Genomic DNA, 21,549 nt, shown 5'->3' with positions numbered 1-21,549 from the left:
TCCGTAGAGATAGATCCAGACAGAGCAGATAAAAACATACAGTAGAGAGGTGGATGATTTATCTATATGTCATTATGTATTCAGTAACTTTGCCAAACTCTCTCCCACTGTCTCACATGACTGAGTGGAAGTTTCTGCTTCACTCCCAAAACAGTGAACCCACTACTTAAACAAGCCGTACGGCTGTCAAAGCATGTAGTATGATACGGCACACAGCTGCTACGCAAAAGAAGTAGAAAAGAGAATGACTAAATCTGGTCACTTAAATTAACCAGCCTACTGGTGGTCATATTTGAAGCAAGTTAGGTTGCACCCAAATTCTTTAATTTACTCTTTGCAAATAAATGTGACCACGCAGACTCCTTTTTTTCCGGTTACTGCGGTGAATTCGACAGGCTGCGCGCTGGTAAACCCATCTCATACTGTAGTAACAATTACACGTTCCAGTTCTTTATCCAGGCCAATTTAAAAGGGCGCATCGTTAATAGACACATAAAAGAGCCATGTGGCAGTGATTTCAACATTTCAATTAAATCTGAACTGCAAAGTTTCCACAAAAGTCGGTTGAAATTGAATGCCATCAACTCTCCTGTTTTTTCTTTGTCGGAGCTGAAACAGAATCACCATGCTCTGGAAATACGCCTGGGTGTGTGCATCTTCTGCTAAATCACGCCCTTATCTGAGCGCTTCACCAGCTAGAGGGAGTTGTGTCATAGGCGAGATTACCATGCTGCTAAATCGCCCTTAAATTACATTTATGCAAGCTTGAAGTGACACTTTTCAAGGTCCTAAATCATGATTGTGCTAAAGACACGCCACACCCTGAGATAAAATGCAGTTCAGGGAAAAGTCTGCCTCCTATAAAGTATTCATCTAAGGAAAATATTGGCCTGTGCCTTTGAATTATACCGTAACCGAAAGCAACTGGTTCTCATCCCAGACATGTTTCTATGGGAAGCTCCACAGACAGTTTTCCGTCCTCGAACTTAGACATGGCATACATTCAGGGCATATGCTATCAATATAGAACATGATGCATGATTTTATTTCACAAGATGTCAGATGTTGTAATTACAGCAAAACTACAACTCCCTAGCTGATGAATTTTTGTTTTTTAAATGTGTATTCAATTAACATCCCATTTTAACAGCAGTAAATTACCTCTCCATGAATCCTCTCCTCATGTTTTACACTGATGAGGCTTTAGTCAACTTTTTCACCTGTTTGGAAACACACAGAGCCATTTTTCAGCAAGGACACACTACATGGCCAAAAGGACGAGGGGCACTGGAATATCACGCATATGTGATTATTCAACAAGTCATTCCAAAACTATGAGCAAGAATATGTTGCTCCGACAGCCTCATCTCTAGAAGGAACCTGGATGCAGGGATTTGCACCGAATCAGCCACTGGAGCATTAGTGAGGTCAGGCACAGGTACTGCGATAAGACCTGACTCTCAGTTTGCGTTTCAGTTCATCCGAAAAGGTGTTGTATGGGGTTTAATTCAGCGCTCTTAGCAGGCCAGCCAAGTTCTTCCACAAGCCAAACAAGAGGTATGGGGTAGTCCCAATATATTGTCACTCACAGATCAATCCCGGGTAGGTTTCACCGGGGCTAAACCTGCTTTTCTGTAGTGGGTATGAAAAAGGCATTTCTTGCCATGTATCAGCATCTAGGTTCAAGATTCAAGATTCAAGAAGCTTTATTTATCCCGAGGGAAATTGTTTTGCAACAGTTTCAATACAAAGGTGGGAAAGGATCAGAGTAACAAGAAGCTAACATAATCAAATCAAAATAAGGCTAACATCAGATAAATCAAGCAATGAACTAAGTGTGACAGAGTGCAACAGACATCGTGGTTAAGCGTAGGTTTATACAACATACAACAATACGCACTGTTCAGTTTAGCAGCAGATTGAAATGAAATAAGTACAAACTAAATAAGGTTCATCTAGGGATTGCATGTCTTCAGACATTTCCAACTGTTAAACATATGGTGGTCAGATTTGTGATGCATAAAAAAGAAAGATAGTAAATACAACAACAGCACAAACAAGTGACCCTTACCATGGCAGGGAGTCTGTAAACAGAAACTATGGACCACACACACGCTTGTACTGGAACACACAGACTGATAGAAACGCACTCCAACCAACAACCTCACCAACAGCAGGATGGACGCCCAAGCCCCACAAACACGCCTTCACAGATGCACACATCTGTTTTGATTTGGAATAATAGAACGACAAAAACCTCTTCCTGGTGGAGTGATTACATGATGTCCGTCAGCACACTAGTCAGCTTGTTTATTAGAACTTTGCTTATTAGAGCACGAAGTGACGTGGAGGCTTCACAGATGTTTTCTGAATGAAACATCATCACTTTTTGATGGTTACTTTGACTTTAAGCCACCTTTTTGTGTGAAGCAAGCAGGTATGGCTTGATCCACTTAGCCTACATCGTGGCTCCTGTTGTGATCCGCTGAAAATGCAATTAAATGTGTGCTTAGTGACAAACTCACAAAAGATCAGGTCCAACTCTGCCCCTCAGCTCTACACACATCCTTTTTTGGAAGTTGGTAACTGTGATTTTGGTTTACTCTCAATAGCATCTCAACGGCTGAAGCCGCGACATGAGGCGAGTCACACCCTGGACAGCACGCCAGTCTATCGCAGGGCACATAGAGACAAACAGAGACAGACTACCATTCACACCTACAGGCAATTTAGGGTCACTCAGATATTTCCCTCAGGAGTTGATGGAGACCAAAACAGAGCTAAGAGGAGAATGACTGCTCTGTATGTGCCGGGCGTGTACAAGCAACCGTTTGCTACCATGTTTGTTTTATCAAATCAAATGTCTAATAAAATGTGAGAAAAATCATTGCCAAAACTTTTGTTCCCTATGCATTAGCATTTTTCACATGTAACACAACATGTAAATAATATCCACCCTGAATATTGGTATAATCGAATACAACACATCAGTGCAAATGTTGACGCCTAAATAAGCAGTTGATATGATAAGCATCTATATCTGGATTATTTGGCTAATACTTGCATCTAGTGGTCAGTGAATACAATTCTTAAAACCTTTAAATAACCTTTCCATTGTTGGAAACCAATCATGCACAATAGGCTTTGCTTTTTGAATACAATATCATTATGAGACATGAATAGTATGTGAGTAACATTACTCATTGTCCAAACGTTTACACATGTATCTATTGTCTGTACGCTGCTCGGTTTAGTCCACAGCAAACATTGTGTTCTGTCAGCTGAGAAGTAAACTCGGCACCTATTTCTACTTCTTCTGCAACATGAATCCTCCCCTGAGACTGCAGGAACTTGAAAAACACTGAGCTCAAATTGCCCATAATATTGATGTTCTCCATTCATTTCAGAGCTGTGAGTGATGTGTTTATCTTTCTCCGAAAAGATGACCATGAAGGCATCTACAGTATAGGCTGCAGTGGGAAAGTCCCTGTTCTAATTTACTGAGGGACTCAAGTTGAATATCCTTGAACTGATGTTTTAAAAAAACCTCAGATCTCATTCAAATGAAAACAGAGAGTTTCTGGAAAGCCGTTCTGTTGTCTGGGTTATTTCAGGCTAATGCGTGCTTGCTTTTTATGCCTGACATTTGGGATTTTCTTTATGTCAGCCAGTCAAAGGCTTACAGATGTCTTTACATCGTAGTGTGACAATAAAACTAATCTCAGTTGCTCAGCTAAAATGAGCTTAATCCACAGGCTTGTAGATTAAATCACCAATTTAATCGCTCAACACGGACTGTATTTAAATTACGGGGGGTGATGCCAAGCTTTTCTATTTCATTGATTAACAAAAGCAAGTATTGATCATGCTGAAGTTTACGGTTTCAAAATAGGAACTCGCAGCAGTACACTGAAAATGGCATGTCCATGAATGTGCTCACTCTTGATTATAATTGCAGCCCACATGCACATATAATGTATAAGTGGATGCACATGTGTTCTGTGTTTTTAATTTGTGCATCAATGCAAGCACATAAAATCCTGAAAAACACTGTAATTTCTGTCTTTTCGTATTCAAAAACTACACACATCTGAAGCCTGTGTGTCAGAATTTATGGGAATAGTTTGATCCGTCATCTTGCATTTGCTTGCATTGATGTGTCGTGCAAGTGGAAATAAACGCTCTGTGTCAATAACGCTCCAAAGTCAAGAGATCTGAATGAAAATGGAAAATGGATTATATGGATGCCCACAAGTCTCCCGTTTACAGACATATGCACTTCATGATAATCCCTTGCAGTTTGGGGCAAAAACATACAGTTTTTCTAATGCAGTACAAATGTGTTATTGTGGCCTCTCCTATAATGGCTCAACAATGATGTTGAAATAAAACAGAAATATAATTTTTAATGAATAATGAATGCTTTTAAAACTTTAACTGCGGAAAGGAAAAAAAACAAAAGAGCTCCCGGCTGGGATATTGTCCATTAGCCTCCTGTGGAGGGGTCTGCAGTGATGCTAAAATCGGCTGAAAATAGGATACCATACCATTTCTCTGCCATGCTAAACTGAGTACTGGCCTCAGCCTATAGCCACCCTAATGAAAACTTTCTGGATCCACCACTGACTTGCATTTTCCTTAAGCATTTTCATTATACGTAACTTTGTTTATCCCAGATGCAAATATTCTACTTTCTTGCTCCGCTGCTTTTGTCTGCCAGCTTTAGTTACTTTTTAGATTTATAATGTTTTTCATATCCTAGGATAAAGTGTTCCTGAGGAAATTATCCCAGACTGATCAAGGCTGTATTTCTGAGAGCATGAAAACTTGACTTAATAGGGCACACTCACACTGTCCGTCTGAACCGTGCCCTGGGCTTTAGGATAGTTGCCCCCCCCCCTCCCTCCCTCCCCCCCGGCAGGCCAGCCCCGTTTGTACTCACACTACCTGGGCCTCGGCACGTATGCTTCTTGCTGCCTATACGTCATCACGCCGTAACACGTCACGCGCATTGATTGACGTCATTGCGATACGTCGCTTTGTTTACAAATCTTTCCGTAGACCTCAGAGTTTTTGTGCGTCTTGTCGACTGTTTTTGAATCTTTTCATCGACCAAATCTGCAGTAAACACTCCACCTCCACATCACACCAACGTGAACCTTTCGCCGCCATTGTTTTAAATGTCCGTGCATGGTCCGTCCACAGTAAATAAAGTAGTTAAAATAAGCACAAACTTAAGCATCTACAGCTGCGATAAACTGGCGTCCTGTCCAGGGTGTACCTCGCCTCACGCCCGATGTCAGCTGGGATCGGCTCAAGCCCCCCACGACCCCGACAGGGACAAGTGGTTGAAGCATCAACAGAAGTAAAATGCATTGTACACATTAATTAAGCAGTAATATTTATCCAGAAACATCATATATGAGGGAACGTTTTACTGCACAGTGAGTTACTTTGAGTGAAGTTCTAAATGCAGGACTTTGTCATATTAGTACTATTGATAAGATTGAGAATCTGAATACTTCGACCAGTGGCATTATGTCTATGTGTGCTTTGTTTACCATGTCAGACATGTGTCCTTGCCTCATCGATGACATGACTTAACACCCTGCATATCCAGGAAAGTAAAAAACAAAGAAACCACTTTAGCGCCATCACTTCCTCCAGAGGTTATCAGAGGTTATCAGTGCAATACTATCAATGTGAACGAATGTTGTAATCATCTTTACAGCAATATCATGGTGTATTCTGGTAGGCACTCAATGCTATTGCTTAATAATAGCTTTCCCTGTCTGCCTCTTTGGCTCTTAAGCAAATCACTTGGAATGCTCTGTCTTTATAAAACTTACCCAACAACATGTATGCACACGAAGTATCAACCAAACATTCTTACACACACCCACACAGTCCTCTCAAGATATTTTTCTGATTGTTTTCAACTCACAAGCTTTTCGCCCAAAACTAACTTTTGAGAAAGAAAGCAGCTAATCACCGGTGATTTACGACTAGTCACTATGTTTACATAGCTTTGCTGATTTATACTTGCAGCTGGAGGTATCAAAGCATCCCAAGGCCACGTTATTAAAAACACAACAATCCCCCGACTAAGCAGGTCACACAGAGAATGGATATTCTAATTAGACTGGTGCTGAGTGGGGAACTTTTCATTTAACTGCAAAATCCCACTGGATAGTTACCAGTAAACCTCTATTACAAGACACTGGGAGGTGTAGAGAGCCAAGATACACCAGCTCCTCTTCTCCGCCCTCCCTCTAGCACCTGGCTTGAAGACAGCCAGCTGGAAGTAAGCTGGAGGAGAGTAGAGAGAGAAAAAAAGACGTTTTAATGAAACCTAATAGAAAGAAAGTAGATAGAGTGAAAGAAAAGGCAAGATGGGACAGGACAGATAACTAACTAAAGAAGGAGGAGAGGGGGAAAAGGACAGCAAACTCTAGATGCGTGAGAAGAAAGGAATGAGCAGGCAACAATGAGTCATCTACCATCCGAGCCAGGACAATAATGTAGCTGTTATCACTAGTCCTCCACAGACTTGACCCAACTTATTTTGAAAAGTTCTCATTACGTCACAGCATCAGCTCCCTTCCCATTGCTTCCTTCCCACGTCTCCACTTATTAAATTATCAAGGAAAATAAAAGCTTTTTTTCCTTTTTTTTTAATTTGACTGACTCCAGTAAATGTTCTAAATTGGCTGTAGGACTTTAATTAAAACAAAAAAATATTTCCAAAGACACACTGATAAGCCCTGTTTAATAAGAATAGTTTTACATTTCAAGAAATATACTTGAAAAACAGACGGTGAGAGTCTTGTGAGAAGAATGATACCTTGCATGTATGGTAAATATAAAGCTATTCTCCCAGGGAAGGTTAGCTTAGCTTAGCATAAAGACTGGAACCATGGGGAAACGACTTGCCTGACTCTTCCTGACGGTCACAAAACTCAAGTGTATGAACAGCATTTATCTGGACTATTTCTTATAGGACCAGTAACTTCCTTGAGTCGGCACTGCTAGCTAACTCATTCCCCTGTTTCCTGTCTCCGTGCTAAGCTAAGCTAACCGTCTCCCACTTCATATTAACCGTATACAGGAATGTGGTATTGATCTTATCGTCCAACTCTCAGCAAGAAAGCAAATTATGCTCTTTCTCAAGACGTAAAGCTACTAATTCATCATCAGACCGTTGAGCAAAAACAGGACTAAGCTTTGCAAAATTGTGAACACTCCCTGATTATTGAGTGATGAGTTTGAATTCATCATGGTGCAATCTGAGTGTCTAGAAACTAATTATAATTAGGTAAGCTGGATGTGATTTATAGGCATCACATAATTACACCATCATTCTTGCATGACTAAACTGCATCTTTTCACCACACTGTATGTCGTGCATTGACAGAGAAATGATAACATTAATATACTTTGCTGAGAGGTCATTTGACTGATACACAAGCCTTTCAGCGTTCACACACACTTAAAAACATTCTAACCCAGATCTCTTTCTTCCTTTGTCTGCCAAGGTTCAGATAACTCCATCTGATGACCCCAAGTGTGTTTTACAGATACTGAAAATTATAAGCCAGCATCTTGGCAGCAGTACATACTCTGAATTTAGAGTAGAAGTCATCCTTGCATGTTTTTTGTAGAAAACCGGCCTGAGAAAACCCTGCCTGGGCCCAAAGGAGCAGCCGGAGGAAAGACTGAGTCACAAACAGCAAAAATCCTCTCCCGCAGCAAGTCCTGACCCTCTGGTCGGACTGTTTTTTATTATACAGTGGTGTCTAGACAGAATTCAGCACTAAAAGGGTTATGAGTTGACCCAGCCTGCTGTTCACACAGCCTGAGGAGAGAACATAAATGGCCTCTGAGGGAACGACCGTCAGAGTTAAAGCCCCTCTTCTCAGCCACACACACAGGGGAAGACCCCCCTGGACCTCCTGGTTCACCAAACACATCAGTCAGTTCCAATCACGCCGGAAATTAATGAAAAGAAAGTACAAAAGGTTGAAGCCTGTAGAAAGTATAAAGGAAAGGAGAACAAAAAGATGCAGGGATGGATGTAGCAGACAACATCTCACATCAGAAGAACAACAACAAAGAGCTTTATTGAAAATGATTTGTACAGTGACTAAGCACAGTCACAGAGGCCATAAAGGAAATGAAGTGAAACATTTAACAATAACAGAGAACTTCTCTGGAAGGATGCGGGGGACTGTTCATAAGGAAGACGTTACAATGACCAACAAACCAAACGTTTTTGAGGTATTTGTACATTACTTGAGAATTTCAACTTCATGCCACTTTAAGCTTGTACTCCACTGCAATTAAAAAGAGAATATTGTTCTTTTTAACCTTGCAGTTATTACAGCTGTCATTAACATACACGTATAAAAATGTTACATTGTTATAGATAAAACTACAGCAGTACTGCTCTAGTTCAAAATTAGATCCACTTCAAGCAACACCTGCTTGATCAGTTATGCATCTGTTAAAGATATAATCATACACCGTAACAGTACCAGGGGGCTTTTTCTGCACTGAATACTTTTTACTTTTCACACTTTAAGGGCGTTCTCACACTTGGCATTCTTACCGTGCCCAAGCATGATTCAAGGCTAAAGACTAGTTCGTTTGACCAGTGTGAGTGCAACCATACGGTGCCTAGTCACGGCACGCTTCCTGGTCCTGGCTGAGAGAGGTGTGCTTCTGCCATGGCATGATTGCACATGTACAAGAGCACAAGAATAGAAGGTATATAGGGGTATTGGCAAGAAGCAATCGTGCCTTGGCCTGGATCTTTTGAAGCAGGTGTGAGTGCAGACCAGGCATCGCCAGAGGACGAGGGAGGGGGGACGATTTCACTTAAGTGTGAGTGCGCCCTAAGTGTTGATAATACTTCTGTACGACTAATACTACAGTAATTCCTTGAGCATTTACTTGATCTTATATGATGGCTTTTCATCGATCATCAAATGATTCGACTTTGTGGAACGGCGAACTTCTGCATTGACGATAAATCATCTGCTGCTGTCTGTGACAAATGAGAGAACCACACCCTCAAAGTACAGTATGTATCACCATGGGAGAAAAGATTGGTTTGTTTTCAAAATATATTTATTGGATTTTACAAATAAAACAACAAAAAAACAAACAGAACAGCTCGGACAAGAAATTAACAAATGAGAGGGTAACAGACAATAGAAATGAAGATAACAGGCATTAATTTCATCCCCAGACCCCAAACCACCTCACAATATACATCACATGACATCAGAGAAAACATGTAAACAGAAAAGATATTTTAATTAAAACACCTTTTTTTCAGCTCCAGAATGACAGCAATCATTTCCTCTGACTTCAGGTTCTGCACTCGGTACTGATATTTGGTGTTTTTTCATCCATCATACTTTATCAAATGACTCGACGCGAACGGGAACAGTGAGATTCTGCCAGCCTCTTTGAGGAACGACAGTATTAATGTTCCCTTTTCTGGCACATAGTGCACATGTTTCTAGAAGCAAATGCATAAAGGAGTGGATTCAAGCTGCTATTCACAATTATCAGCGCTCCGACAATTTCAACGGTATCATTGCAAAACTTCAACAGGCCCTCATTTTTTAGCAATATAGCTGCCGCTTTAAGCATGACTATAACATGATATGGCATCCATAGGACAAAAAAGGTCACAATGATACTTGTGAACAGCCGGGTCGTCTGTGGGTTGTTGAAGAAAGCTGCCTGGTTCACTTTTCTGTGGAGGCCGATGTATGCAAATGCCACGACAGAGATTGAAAGAATTCCCATCAAGGACTCTGTCAGCAGCACGGCCACCCGCTGGGTCTGGGAAGAGTGGTGAGATCGGCAGTTTGTCCGTTGCTGGTCCGTGGTCAGCTGTTCAAACACTAAAGCAGGGATGCCGAGGATCATCACAACCAGCCACAGCAGAACCAGCAGCCTCCTCCTTCCTGCCTGATGGAAGTGTTTCTGCAGGTGCACCACCTGTAGGTAGCGCTGGACGCTCAGTCCCATCACAGTCAGCAGGCTACTATAAATACTGCAGTACATCAGATACTTTAAGATCTTACAGGCGAACAGGCCGAGAGTCCAGCTATACAGTAAATAATAAATCCACACGGGCAGGAGGAGCAGGCAGAGCAGGTCAGATATGGCTAAATTCAGCATCAAACTCTGGCTCAGACTGGACATGTGCTGCCAGTTCGGTTTGAGGATGATCACAGCGATGTTTCCAGGAACTCCCAGCAGGAAGCAGAAGGACAGCACCAGCGCAGAAGCCAAGCTGCTGGAGTCCCAGGAGGCAGGAGGTGGATATCCAGGAGAGGAAGAGATGTTAGAATTGACCACAGTGGAGTTGATCTGTTCCATGCTGCAGACTTGCTGGCAGACAAGCTGAATGTTGTGCACTGAGCGAGTGATGACGGCAACTCTGTCAGTGGGACTCTGTCGGATGAACAGGATGTTGTCCTTTTAAGCATTCAAAGGGGAACAAATTGCAAATGAGCTGTCTGAAGCTAATCCTGCTATCATATCACAAGTTCGTCATGGCTGCATAGTTTTGCTTGTCTTCGTTATCTGATGCATTTCCCCCTATATTTTGTTTCCTGGAAAGGGAACCTTGTTGTTTTTTTGTTTGTTTTTTTAAAAATCATATTTCAACACCCGAAGGGAAGTAAAAATTAAACCTGAGCACTACTTTAATAACTAGATACTCCACATATTTAAAATGTTTCAAATGAAAGCATTGTCTTCCTAATTCCCACACAACATCCCTCATATGACGTGTTTATGCTAAAACAGTAAAGTGTCCTTCCCTTGTGCTATTTATCAGTTGAACTTGATATTTACAGTTGAATACATATTTATATAACCACTTGCACGTTTTGACAAAATAACCTCCCCACAAAGTCTGTTTAGTAGCTGTATTTCAAACCTTCAGTCATATGATCTTCATCCGTAGATGGAGTTTTCCCACTTGTCACAGCACCACAGATGTTTAGATTTCTGTTTTAGGTTGAGCAGTGAACATTTCCACTGCACAAGAACCTTATGAAAATAAAAGAACTGCCTTTTTTTTCACTTGCACGGCATTTGTGAAAATTAGGAACATAGTGTCTCAAAAAGATGCAGAAAAACTAGTCCATGCATTTGTAACTTATAGGCGGGACTATTGCAACTCCTTATCATCAGGCTGCTCCAATAAGTCTGTTAAGAGTCTCCAAGTCCTGAATGCTGCAGCTCGTGTACTGACACGAACCAGAAGAAGGGATCATATTTCTCCTGTAATAGCTCCGCTGCACTGGTTCCCTGTAAATCCAGAATAGAATTTAAAATCCTTCTCCTTACCTAGAAAGCCCTTATTGGTCAGGCTCCGTCGTACCTTAAAGAGCTCATACCATATTACCCGACTATGGTACCCCATAGGGAATCTCTGGAATATCCTTGGTTACAAAGTAATGTCTAAGAAACCCACTACAGTTACTGAACTGTGGAAGAGACTGAAGAAGAATGGACCAAGATCAAACCAGAGCAGTGTGAGAAACTAGTGATGTCCTGTGGGTGCAGATGTGCTGAAGTCATTCAAAGCAAGGGCCTCTACACTTTCTGTTCATTTTTTAATCTTATAGCCCTAAGACAACATTGTTTAAATTAATTAAATTGTGAAATGCATGCAAATGTAAATGAAAGGTCCTAATTTTATTTCTCTGGCAAGTGAACATGGTATAAGCGGGATAATGCCCTTCGTAGTGTCCATAGTCAGGAATTAATAGCCTCCCCAACATCCATTAATTCCTGATAATGGACAACTCATCAGATATTATCTCATACATAACCCCCATTAAATGGTAGTTTGTCTTTTTTACACTTTGTTATTAGTAAGGATTAAACAATAAGATACAACATGTTCATACAGGCGCTGTATTTATTGATTTATTTGTACTTTTGGACGGACCAAACAAGCTGTTTCCCACTGTTCTCCAGTCTTTGTGCTAAGCTAAGTTAGCCCGCTGCTGGCTGTAGCTTCATATTTACAGCAAAACGTTTGTGTAACATTTTCAATGCAGAACTTTTATTCGAAATATTTTTACAGTTTGGTATTATCGCTGATAATACCACTTTTAGTAAAAAACAAAGCACAAAAGCCCATTCATCATAAAGGAAGATAATGCATTACATCTCCTTTTTAATATGTTTTGTAATTTGTATATTTTTAAAATGACATATTACAAATGCATCAACTCAGTCTGTTGGAGATAAAAATATAAACGATATGAAAAATAAGAGCTGAAATCATCCGCCTGAAAAGGAGTCTATATTCCAGTGGTGCTTGACAAAAGAAGATGAAGTAAATCAGTAAATGAGTTCATACATCTGCGTGTTTCATCAGTACAGCACACTCTCTCCTTATCCTTCCTCTTGTCTGTCGGATGATAAACTGTGAAGACTTATGGTCACTCCTCTCGTTGGATGATGTCCAAAACAAACACTTATTCAATATTTTCATTAACTGTTTTTTTTCCTTTGACTTGATTGCTCCCTTAAAAGCTATTATTAAAGTTATTATAAAAGCTAATATACTTGGCTGGACATTGTCATTCTCAGTTTAAAAAAACAAACAAACAGCATATATATTAAAAAGGCATTTTTTCACATCGCTGGTTAAGGCTTATCACACATACATCGGCAACAACACAAACAGAAAGACAGATAAGTCATGTACTCTGTGATGAACTAGAACATTTGCTGAAATTTAACCTAAATTCTCTAATAATATATACTGCAAACAGTTTTGTATTTCAAATGCAATGGGACTTATGATTTCCATGATGATCTTCTGACTCTGTCCGATTCATTTTTAACATTTATTTTTACAGCTGTGGCTAAGGACCAATTATAATCAGCAGAGTTGATCTGAAGGAGTCCTTTGCCTAACCTCAAAATTCCTCCTTAAACCAGAAATGATGTGCAGCTCACTTCGACAAATGAGAGAACCACACCCTCAAACTGTTTGTCAGCAGGAGAGAATAGATTTCTTCCAGTTCAGCTACGACAACAATCACTTGTCTGAGTTATCATCATTGAGGTTCAGCGCTCCGTTCTGATATTTGGTGTTTTTTCATTGATTATACTATATCAAATTATTCCGCTTCCTGGGTCGGGGAGCTTCTGCGAGCTTCTGAGTCACAACTGTATTCCTTTTCCCTTTTCTGGCACATAGTGCACATGTTTCTAGAAGCAAATGCATAAAGGAGTGGATTCAGGCTGCTATTCACAATTGTCAGTGCTCCGACAATGTAAAAGCTGTCAACGCCAAACTTCAACAGGCCCTCGTTTTTGAGCGAAACAGCTGCCACTTTAAGCACATTTATAACATGATATGGCATCCATAGGACAAAAAAGCTCACGATGATACTTGTAAGTAGACGTTTGGTCTGTGGGTTGTTGAAGAAAGCTGCCTGGTTCACTTTTCTGTGGAGGCCGATGTATGCAAATGCCACGACAGAGATTGAAAGAATTCCCACCAAGGACTCTGTCAGCAGCGAGGCCAAATGCTGGGCCTCGGAAGAGAAGCTAGATAGGCAGCTTGTCCCTTTCTCGTTTCTGATCACCTGATAAACCACTAAAGCAGGGATGGACAGGATCATGGAGACCAGCCAGAGCAGAACCAGCAGTCTCCTCCTTCCTGCCTGATGGAAGTGTTTCTGCAGGTGCACCACCTGTAGGTAGCGCTGGACGCTCAGTCCCGTCACAGTCAGCAGGCTACTATAAATACTGCAGTACATCAGATACTTTAAGATCTTACAGGCGAACAGGCCGAGAGTCCAGCTATACAGTAAATAATAAATCCACACGGGCAGGACGAGCAGGCAGAGCAGGTCAGATATGGCTAAATTCAGCATCAAACTCTGGCTCAGACTGGACATGTGCTGCCAGTTTGGTTTGAGGATGATCACAGCGATGTTTCCAGGAACTGGCACACTCTCTCCTTATCCTTCCTCTTGTCTGTCGGATGATAAACTGTGAAGACTTATGGTCACTCCTCTCGTTGGATGATGTCCAAAACAAACACTTATTCAATATTTTCATTAACTGTTTTTTTTCCTTTGACTTGATTGCTCCCTTAAAAGCTATTATTAAAGTTATTATAAAAGCTAATATACTTGGCTGGACATTGTCATTCTCAGTTTAAAAAAACAAACAAACAGCATATATATTAAAAAGGCATTTTTTCACATCGCTGGTTAAGGCTTATCACACATACATCGGCAACAACACAAACAGAAAGACAGATAAGTCATGTACTCTGTGATGAACTAGAACATTTGCTGAAATTTAACCTAAATTCTCTAATAATATATACTGCAAACAGTTTTGTATTTCAAATGCAATGGGACTTATGATTTCCATGATGATCTTCTGACTCTGTCCGATTCATTTTTAACATTTATTTTTACAGCTGTGGCTAAGGACCAATTATAATCAGCAGAGTTGATCTGAAGGAGTCCTTTGCCTAACCTCAAAATTCCTCCTTAAACCAGAAATGATGTGCAGCTCACTTCGACAAATGAGAGAACCACACCCTCAAACTGTTTGTCAGCAGGAGAGAATAGATTTCTTCCAGTTCAGCTACGACAACAATCACTTGTCTGAGTTATCATCATTGAGGTTCAGCGCTCCGTTCTGATATTTGGTGTTTTTTCATTGATTATACTATATCAAATTATTCCGCTTCCTGGGTCGGGGAGCTTCTGCGAGCTTCTGAGTCACAACTGTATTCCTTTTCCCTTTTCTGGCACATAGTGCACATGTTTCTAGAAGCAAATGCATAAAGGAGTGGATTCAGGCTGCTATTCACAATTGTCAGTGCTCCGACAATGTAAAAGCTGTCAACGCCAAACTTCAACAGGCCCTCGTTTTTGAGCGAAACAGCTGCCACTTTAAGCACATTTATAACATGATATGGCATCCATAGGACAAAAAAGCTCACGATGATACTTGTAAGTAGACGTTTGGTCTGTGGGTTGTTGAAGAAAGCTGCCTGGTTCACTTTTCTGTGGAGGCCGATGTATGCAAATGCCACGACAGAGATTGAAAGAATTCCCACCAAGGACTCTGTCAGCAGCGAGGCCAAATGCTGGGCCTCGGAAGAGAAGCTAGATAGGCAGCTTGTCCCTTTCTCGTTTCTGATCACCTGATAAACCACTAAAGCAGGGATGGACAGGATCATGGAGACCAGCCAGAGCAGAACCAGCAGTCTCCTCCTTCCTGCCTGATGGAAGTGTTTCTGCAGGTGCACCACCTGTAGGTAGCGCTGGACGCTCAGTCCCGTCACAGTCAGCAGGCTACTATAAATACTGCAGTACATCAGATACTTTAAGATCTTACAGGCGAACAGGCCGAGAGTCCAGCTATACAGTAAATAATAAATCCACACGGGCAGGACGAGCAGGCAGAGCAGGTCAGATATGGCTAAATTCAGCATCAAACTCTGGCTCAGACTGGACATGTGCTGCCAGTTTGGTTTGAGGATGATCACAGCGATGTTTCCAGGAACTCCCAGCAGGAAGCAGAAGGACAGCACCAGTGAAGGAGCCAAGCCGTTGGAGTCCCAGGAGGCAGGAGGTGGATATCCAGGAGAGATAGAGATGTTAGAATTGACCACAGTGGAGGTGATCGGTTCCATGCTGCAAACTTGTTGGCAGACAAGCTGAATGTTGTGCACTGAGCGAGTGATGACGGCAACTGTGTCAGTGTGTCGGATGAACAAGATGTTCCTCTTTGATGCATGTAAAGAGGAACATCTTGCATATGAGCTAATGCTAATCCTACTCTAAAATCACAAGTTCATCATGACAGCATAGTCTTGCATGGCTTCGCTATCTGATGCATTTCCCCATATTTGGCTTCCGGCAAAGGTCATCTTTTGTCATTCACGTATCCAATCTGAGGACTACTTTTCATATAATTCAACAGCGTCAATTCCTCATGTTCAAATGGGATGACATTATTTATCAAAAATGATGTCAAAGTAACACAACAATCCCCCCCAAAATAATATATGTGCAAAGATGCTTTCATTCTAAATGTAGTATATATTGTATACTATGTTATATAATATTCTTAATCTAACATACGATAAATCTTTCATATTTTGACAAAATAATCTCACTAAACGGTCTAGAAGCTTTGGTGGTTTAGAAGCGGGTCGAGTTTTAGATCTGTCGAGTGTGATCTTCATCCGCAGATGGATTTTTCCCAATTGCCATTTGTATTTTAGTCTAATTTCCTTTTAGTGTGGGCTCTTTCAGGACTTCTTTTCCGTGCTTGCCCAAATGTTAAGAGTTCCTTCTTGACCTTGGAAACAGCAGCTGACAAAGCAATTCTTGTGACCAAGCTACAGTGGGCCAAACTCCACCTGCTGATGAAAACGATATGATAAGATCAAGAGCTCCAGAAAGCTCTCCGAATGCTGTTCCTGAGACCAAAATCCCATATAGCACATTTTTGTTTGCAAAAGAAAATTTAAAGTGTTAAATCACTTAATCCTGCTGTCAAAAACATCATGTGTCAGTATATTAACAGTAATAATTGAGCCTTTGTGTGTGTGTGTGTGTGTGTGTGTCTGTGTGTGTGTGTGATCAAGAAGTAAGATCCTGCACTGAATGAACTCTTGTTGCACCAAGCAGAGAGACTCTTTTCAACATACACCAAACGGGTTAAAATACAGGTTGATTTGTGTGTGTGTGTGTGTGTGTGTGTGTGTGTGTGTGTGTGTGTGTGTGTGTGTGTGTGTGTGTGTGTGTGTGTGTGTGTGTGTGTGTGTGTGTGTGTGTGTGTTTGTGTGTGTGTGTGTGTGTGTGTGTGTGTGTGTGTGTGTGTGCTTGCGTGCCTGCGTGTGTGTGTGGGTGTTCATGGACTCACTTCAAACGTCACCTGACATAAATCGAAAATTAAATCTTTGACCGTAAAAACACAGATAAACACCGTCTCAAAGGCACCATTCTCTCTGCAAATAGCTTTACATCTAAATTCATTTCCTTCCTTTGAAAGCATCACTGTTCTGTTCATATCCCCAATGGAATCAAAATATTTATGCACATGGCTCCACTTTTGACCCAAAATGTAACATCATCACATGATCAAAACCTTCATTCATGCTTGCCTCCTCCGGGCTGGCTGACTCCCCTTTCTGCTTGTTTGCCCGTTGCCTTTTTCTGCAACAGAGTGGGATGTAGACTTCTTTAAGGATCTCGCACACAGCTTTTTCCTTGCGATCCAGTTTTTTTTTTTTAACAGTAAATGGTGGAAGCCAGTCTACTGGAAGCTGTTTGGATGGGGGTGATCTTTTATTGATGAGAAGGAGAACATTTCCCTGAAGGTCTTTTTTTCCATGAGTGCAGGTATGTGGTTTGTGTTTCTTGATAATCTTTAAAAATAAACCACTGTCTCTCCTCTTAATATTGTTCACAAAAGCTGTATTTTTATTAGTTTTTTTTACTATTTATGAATTATCTTATATTTTCAGAGTGTCTTACTTCTTTTCTGAGATGTATACCTCTTTGAATAAGCTCATAAAATACCTACAGTAATATCAGACTTCTAGACTTTGTTAATATCTGTCAATAGCCTACAGATGTCAAAAACGTTTCTTTGTGTCATTAAATGACTGTTGCATGTAATAATGATAACATTACCTGTATTTTTAACTATTTATTATATTTAATCTAGTAATTCAGTGTCAGACACCTCTTCTTAATTTAAAGTAAAATATCACAGTTACAGTTTGCTGCTCAGTGGTTTATTGTTAAGAAATGGAGCTTGTGCGCCCTCTGCTGACGCTGAAGTACGAGCTATGGAAACATTTTTCTCTGGATGAAAAACAAAAAGAGGATGTGAAGAGGTTTGGATCTATTGTTGTTGTCTATACAACCCTGGTCTTTTGCAAATGATATCTCTGTGTGTCTTTCTTTTCAGTGGGATGGCACCCAATCTCTTCCTGTTTCTGCTGCTCTGTGCGGCAGCCCTGACAGTTTCTGGAGTTTTCGGTGAAGATGAGAGCAGCGAGGCGTACAGGTGGGCCAAGCAGAGCCTCCCTGTGCTGCTGGACACCCGCACAGAGCCCTTAAACGCACCTTTGTTCAGAGGGCAGGAGGAAGATGAGGAGAAAGGAGGGATGAAGATGCTCTGTGGAATAGAGTGTCAAAGCGGTCTGCCACCTATGGACCAGACTGAGCAAGAGAGGATTCTGGGATATGAGACAATGTATGAGAATGGCACTCGCACGCACACAGATATCAGTTTGCAAGGTTTTAACAAGACGTCTGCAGGAACGCCGGCCCACCCACCAGCTCGCTCCCGCAGGAAAAGACAGGTATATGGAGCAGATGGACGCTTTGTGATCTCGGATTCTCATTTCATCACCAACTATCCTTTCTCTACCGCTGTTCGTCTCTCCACGGGCTGCTCTGGAGTCCTAGTATCCCAGAAACACGTGCTAACAGCAGCACATTGCATCCACGATGGGAGGGACTACCTAGAGAGCGCGAAAAGGATTAGGGTTGGGGTGTTGCAGCTCAAGACTAAAAGAAGAAAAGGGGTTAGGAGGAGAGGAGGGCGGCGAAGGAGTGGTATGAAAGGAGAGGGTGAGGAGCAGGTAATGGAGGAAGGTGAGGAGCAGAATAGTATAGATGGAAATGTAGTGAGAGGGAGAAAGGGAAGCAACAGCAGGAAGCGCAGGGGAAGAAAAGAGGGTGAGGAGGGTGATGCTGTAAGTCTCAGACGTATACGACGCAGTTCTGAATCGAGAAAGCAACCGGTCTTCCGTTGGACACGAGTTAAACAAACCAGAATCCCTCAAGGATGGATTCACACCAAGAGCTCCACTAACTCAGTGTCCCCCGACTACGATTACGCTCTCCTGGAGCTCAAACGCCCCCTCAAACAAAAGTACATGGAGCTGGGAGTGGCGCCCTCTGCCACCCCCCTGGCACGGATCCACTTCTCAGGCTACGACGCAGATAAAAGCCTGTCGGACGGGCGTGGAAATGAGAAGGTGGTTTACCGGTTTTGTTCGGTGACAAACAAGTCCGATGATTTGATGTACCAGCACTGTGACGCGCAGCCGGGCGCCACGGGTGCAGGTGTTTACGTGCGTCTGAGACAGGAAGCGGGAGAGGAAGGCAGGAAAGGGAAGTGGCAGCGGAGGGTGATTGGGGTGTTTTCAGGCCATCAGTGGGTGGATGTGGAAGGAGGCGAGCAGAGGGATTTTAATGTTGCAGTGAGGATTACTCCGCCCAAATACGCCCAGATCTGTCACTGGATCCATGGAGACCCAAGTCTCTGTAAAGAGGTTTGACTGCAAAGTGATGGAAAAGAGAGATCTAGGCCTACATATATTACATTTTTTAAAAACAAGTCTTACTGTACGAATGGTCCTAAACTTTGATTTAAAGAGTTGAATTTATTTGAGTGAAAAGTAGGACTTTGAAGCTTTGTACAAAGAGGCTAACCTTTAGAAAAGTATAGATGTGAATCCTAATTAAAGACTACAATCAAAATGCCCTTCCTCAAGCACTTAAACAGCCAGTAGCACGCCTCCAAAGGTTATGTGCCATGGCTGCATCACGGCTTCATGCACAACTTGTCATTATCAAATCTACCCATCATTCAACAACACAGTTTGGGAAATTGTAAAAACCTTAAATGAGTTCAAAAATGATACAGTAACCATTTAAAAGGGAACCTGGACCCTATTTTCCCATGTTTGAGTGTCTAACTCCAAAAACACACCAAGCAGCGGTGAAGTGCGGCCGGTGGAGAGCCACCATGCAATGTCTCTGGAAACCCATGGCACTCCACGGTCTGCAGCCAGTCGTCATAGTAACGAGTGAGGTTGGTTGGAGTACAGAAAGCGTACTTCAGTGTTTTCTAAAGGATTTTGCTCGTTCTTGCTCAGTACTGGACTTTCAAAAATGGTTGTTCCCATGAGCTGCTTACACAAACACATGAGAAAACAGGGTCCATGTGGAAAAACACCAAAGTTCCCCTTAATGTGCAATACTGGTTCAAAATAGTCCCATGGTCTTTTTTTGGCACTTATATGGATCAAATAAGCCATCGAGGCAGTTTTTTCATGTATTAAGTATTGACGGAGAAATCCTGAAGAGTCGCTAACAGTCAAACGTGGCTAGCACTGATTAGCTCGGGGCAGTACAGTGAAGGCATTAAAAGGGCTTTTTAAATATTGCTCAAAATAACACCAAACCTCTGCAGTAGCATGATAAGAGTCCCTACACAAAAAACGAAGCACCAATGAACTACAAGAGGAGCTTGTACCGGGGCCAGTAGGTAAGTCTTTCAAAACTCTCTTTTAATAAACCCCGGGTTCACTAACTACGTTGTTGATGATTTGTTTTATGTGTAGGGACTCTTCTCATGCTACTGCAGAGGTTTGGTGTTTTTTTGATTAGTATCAGTGGTAAAAAAAAAACTGTTAAATGTTTTAATGCGTACACCGTACTGCCCCAAGCTAATCAGTGTGAGCAACGTCCGGCTGTTAGCGACTCTCCAGGAATTCTCCGTTATATATACAAAAAACTGTCTGGATGGCTTATTTGATGTATGTAAGTGCCAAAAAAGACCATGGGATGATTTTGCGCCGGAATGGGATGATTTTGCGCCAGAATTGCACTTTAAATACATGATACATTGAGAGCGACTTAGCTGGAGGTCCCATAAAATGTTTGTATGTGAAGTAAAAACGTCTTTTTCCCAAAACGTTATGGTGACATTATCACCACCATGCCATTAGCTTTTTCATGTTTATTAGGATAGATGTATGTTTCATTGATTTCAAATATGGAAAGTGTGCAGCCGCTGCCTCTGCTGGTTACAAATGTAGCAGACCTCTGCACCTGTCTCGCTGGAATAATTGTGGGAACTGTATTATGCATGGCCCTTGTTCTTAACTTAGATAAGAGCAAATTACTGCATGTCATTTTTGAAATGTTGATACTTCTAAGAGCAAAGTTTCACAACTGTATACATACTTCCCAGGAATGCTGATCTGAGACCAGCTCACCTCTTCAGTGACAGTTTGTCAGGCTGTTCTGGATGTGTGGCATATTCAGCCATTTATCAGTTCATTTAGAGGCTGGAGGAAATCACGTGAATGACTCAAAAATGGCTGAAAACATGACACAGTATATGAATTTGACATTAGAGTTACAATATTAAATGTTCTAAACACCATATTTGTTTGTCTGTCTCCAAACACCTAACGAAACATACCCTGAAACTGTAACTATGTAAAGTAAATGATAAAAAAAACTCATGCCGTGTTCCATGATGTAAACATTTTGATACATAAGTACAACCTGTTGATCCTCATTTCACTTCATATTCAAGAAATACTGTATCCACACAGTATATACAGGTTTATATGTGTATATAGTATATACATATATATATTTTTGATGTTTAAAATATCTTGCATTGCTATTCCGTCTGTTTTTGAAC

At 41.4% G+C, this 21,549-nt stretch overlaps 4 protein-coding genes across 4 annotated transcripts; 1 reads left to right on the top strand and 3 right to left on the bottom strand.

Annotated features, from left to right (window-relative positions):
• Positions 1–9,489: 9,489 nt before the first annotated feature.
• On the bottom strand, positions 9,490–10,398 carry LOC310961714 (C-C chemokine receptor type 4-like; the record flags this gene model as incomplete). The annotated part of the gene is made up of 1 exon (XM_083933925.1): positions 9,490–10,398. The coding sequence occupies one exon, from the start codon at positions 10,396–10,398 to the stop codon at positions 9,490–9,492; it is 909 nt and encodes a 302-aa protein (XP_083790051.1).
• Positions 10,399–13,169: 2,771 nt separating this feature from the next.
• Positions 13,170–14,690, bottom strand: LOC310961713 (leukotriene B4 receptor 1-like; the record flags this gene model as incomplete). Its single annotated transcript, XM_083933924.1, has 2 exons — positions 13,170–14,017; positions 14,675–14,690. 2 exons carry the CDS (start codon positions 14,688–14,690, stop codon positions 13,170–13,172), a joined length of 864 nt encoding a protein of 287 aa, XP_083790050.1.
• Positions 14,691–14,752: 62 nt separating this feature from the next.
• On the bottom strand, positions 14,753–15,715 carry LOC310961712 (leukotriene B4 receptor 1-like; the record flags this gene model as incomplete). Its single annotated transcript, XM_083933923.1, has 1 exon — positions 14,753–15,715. The coding sequence occupies one exon, from the start codon at positions 15,713–15,715 to the stop codon at positions 14,753–14,755; it is 963 nt and encodes a 320-aa protein (XP_083790049.1).
• Positions 15,716–17,264: 1,549 nt separating this feature from the next.
• Positions 17,265–21,353, top strand: LOC310961618 (inactive serine protease 35-like). The gene is made up of 2 exons (XM_083933751.1): positions 17,265–17,432; positions 18,007–21,353. The coding sequence occupies exon 2, from the start codon at positions 18,011–18,013 to the stop codon at positions 19,385–19,387; it is 1,377 nt and encodes a 458-aa protein (XP_083789877.1). The 5' UTR covers positions 17,265–17,432; positions 18,007–18,010; the 3' UTR covers positions 19,388–21,353.
• Positions 21,354–21,549: the final 196 nt, after the last annotated feature.

Source organism: Echiichthys vipera, assembly GCF_963691815.1.
Source record: "Echiichthys vipera genome assembly, chromosome: 19".
Classification (NCBI taxonomy): Eukaryota; Metazoa; Chordata; class Actinopteri; order Perciformes; family Trachinidae; genus Echiichthys; species Echiichthys vipera.
Note: the sequence above shows the minus strand (reverse complement) of the source record. Positions and strands in the feature narration are given on the sequence as shown.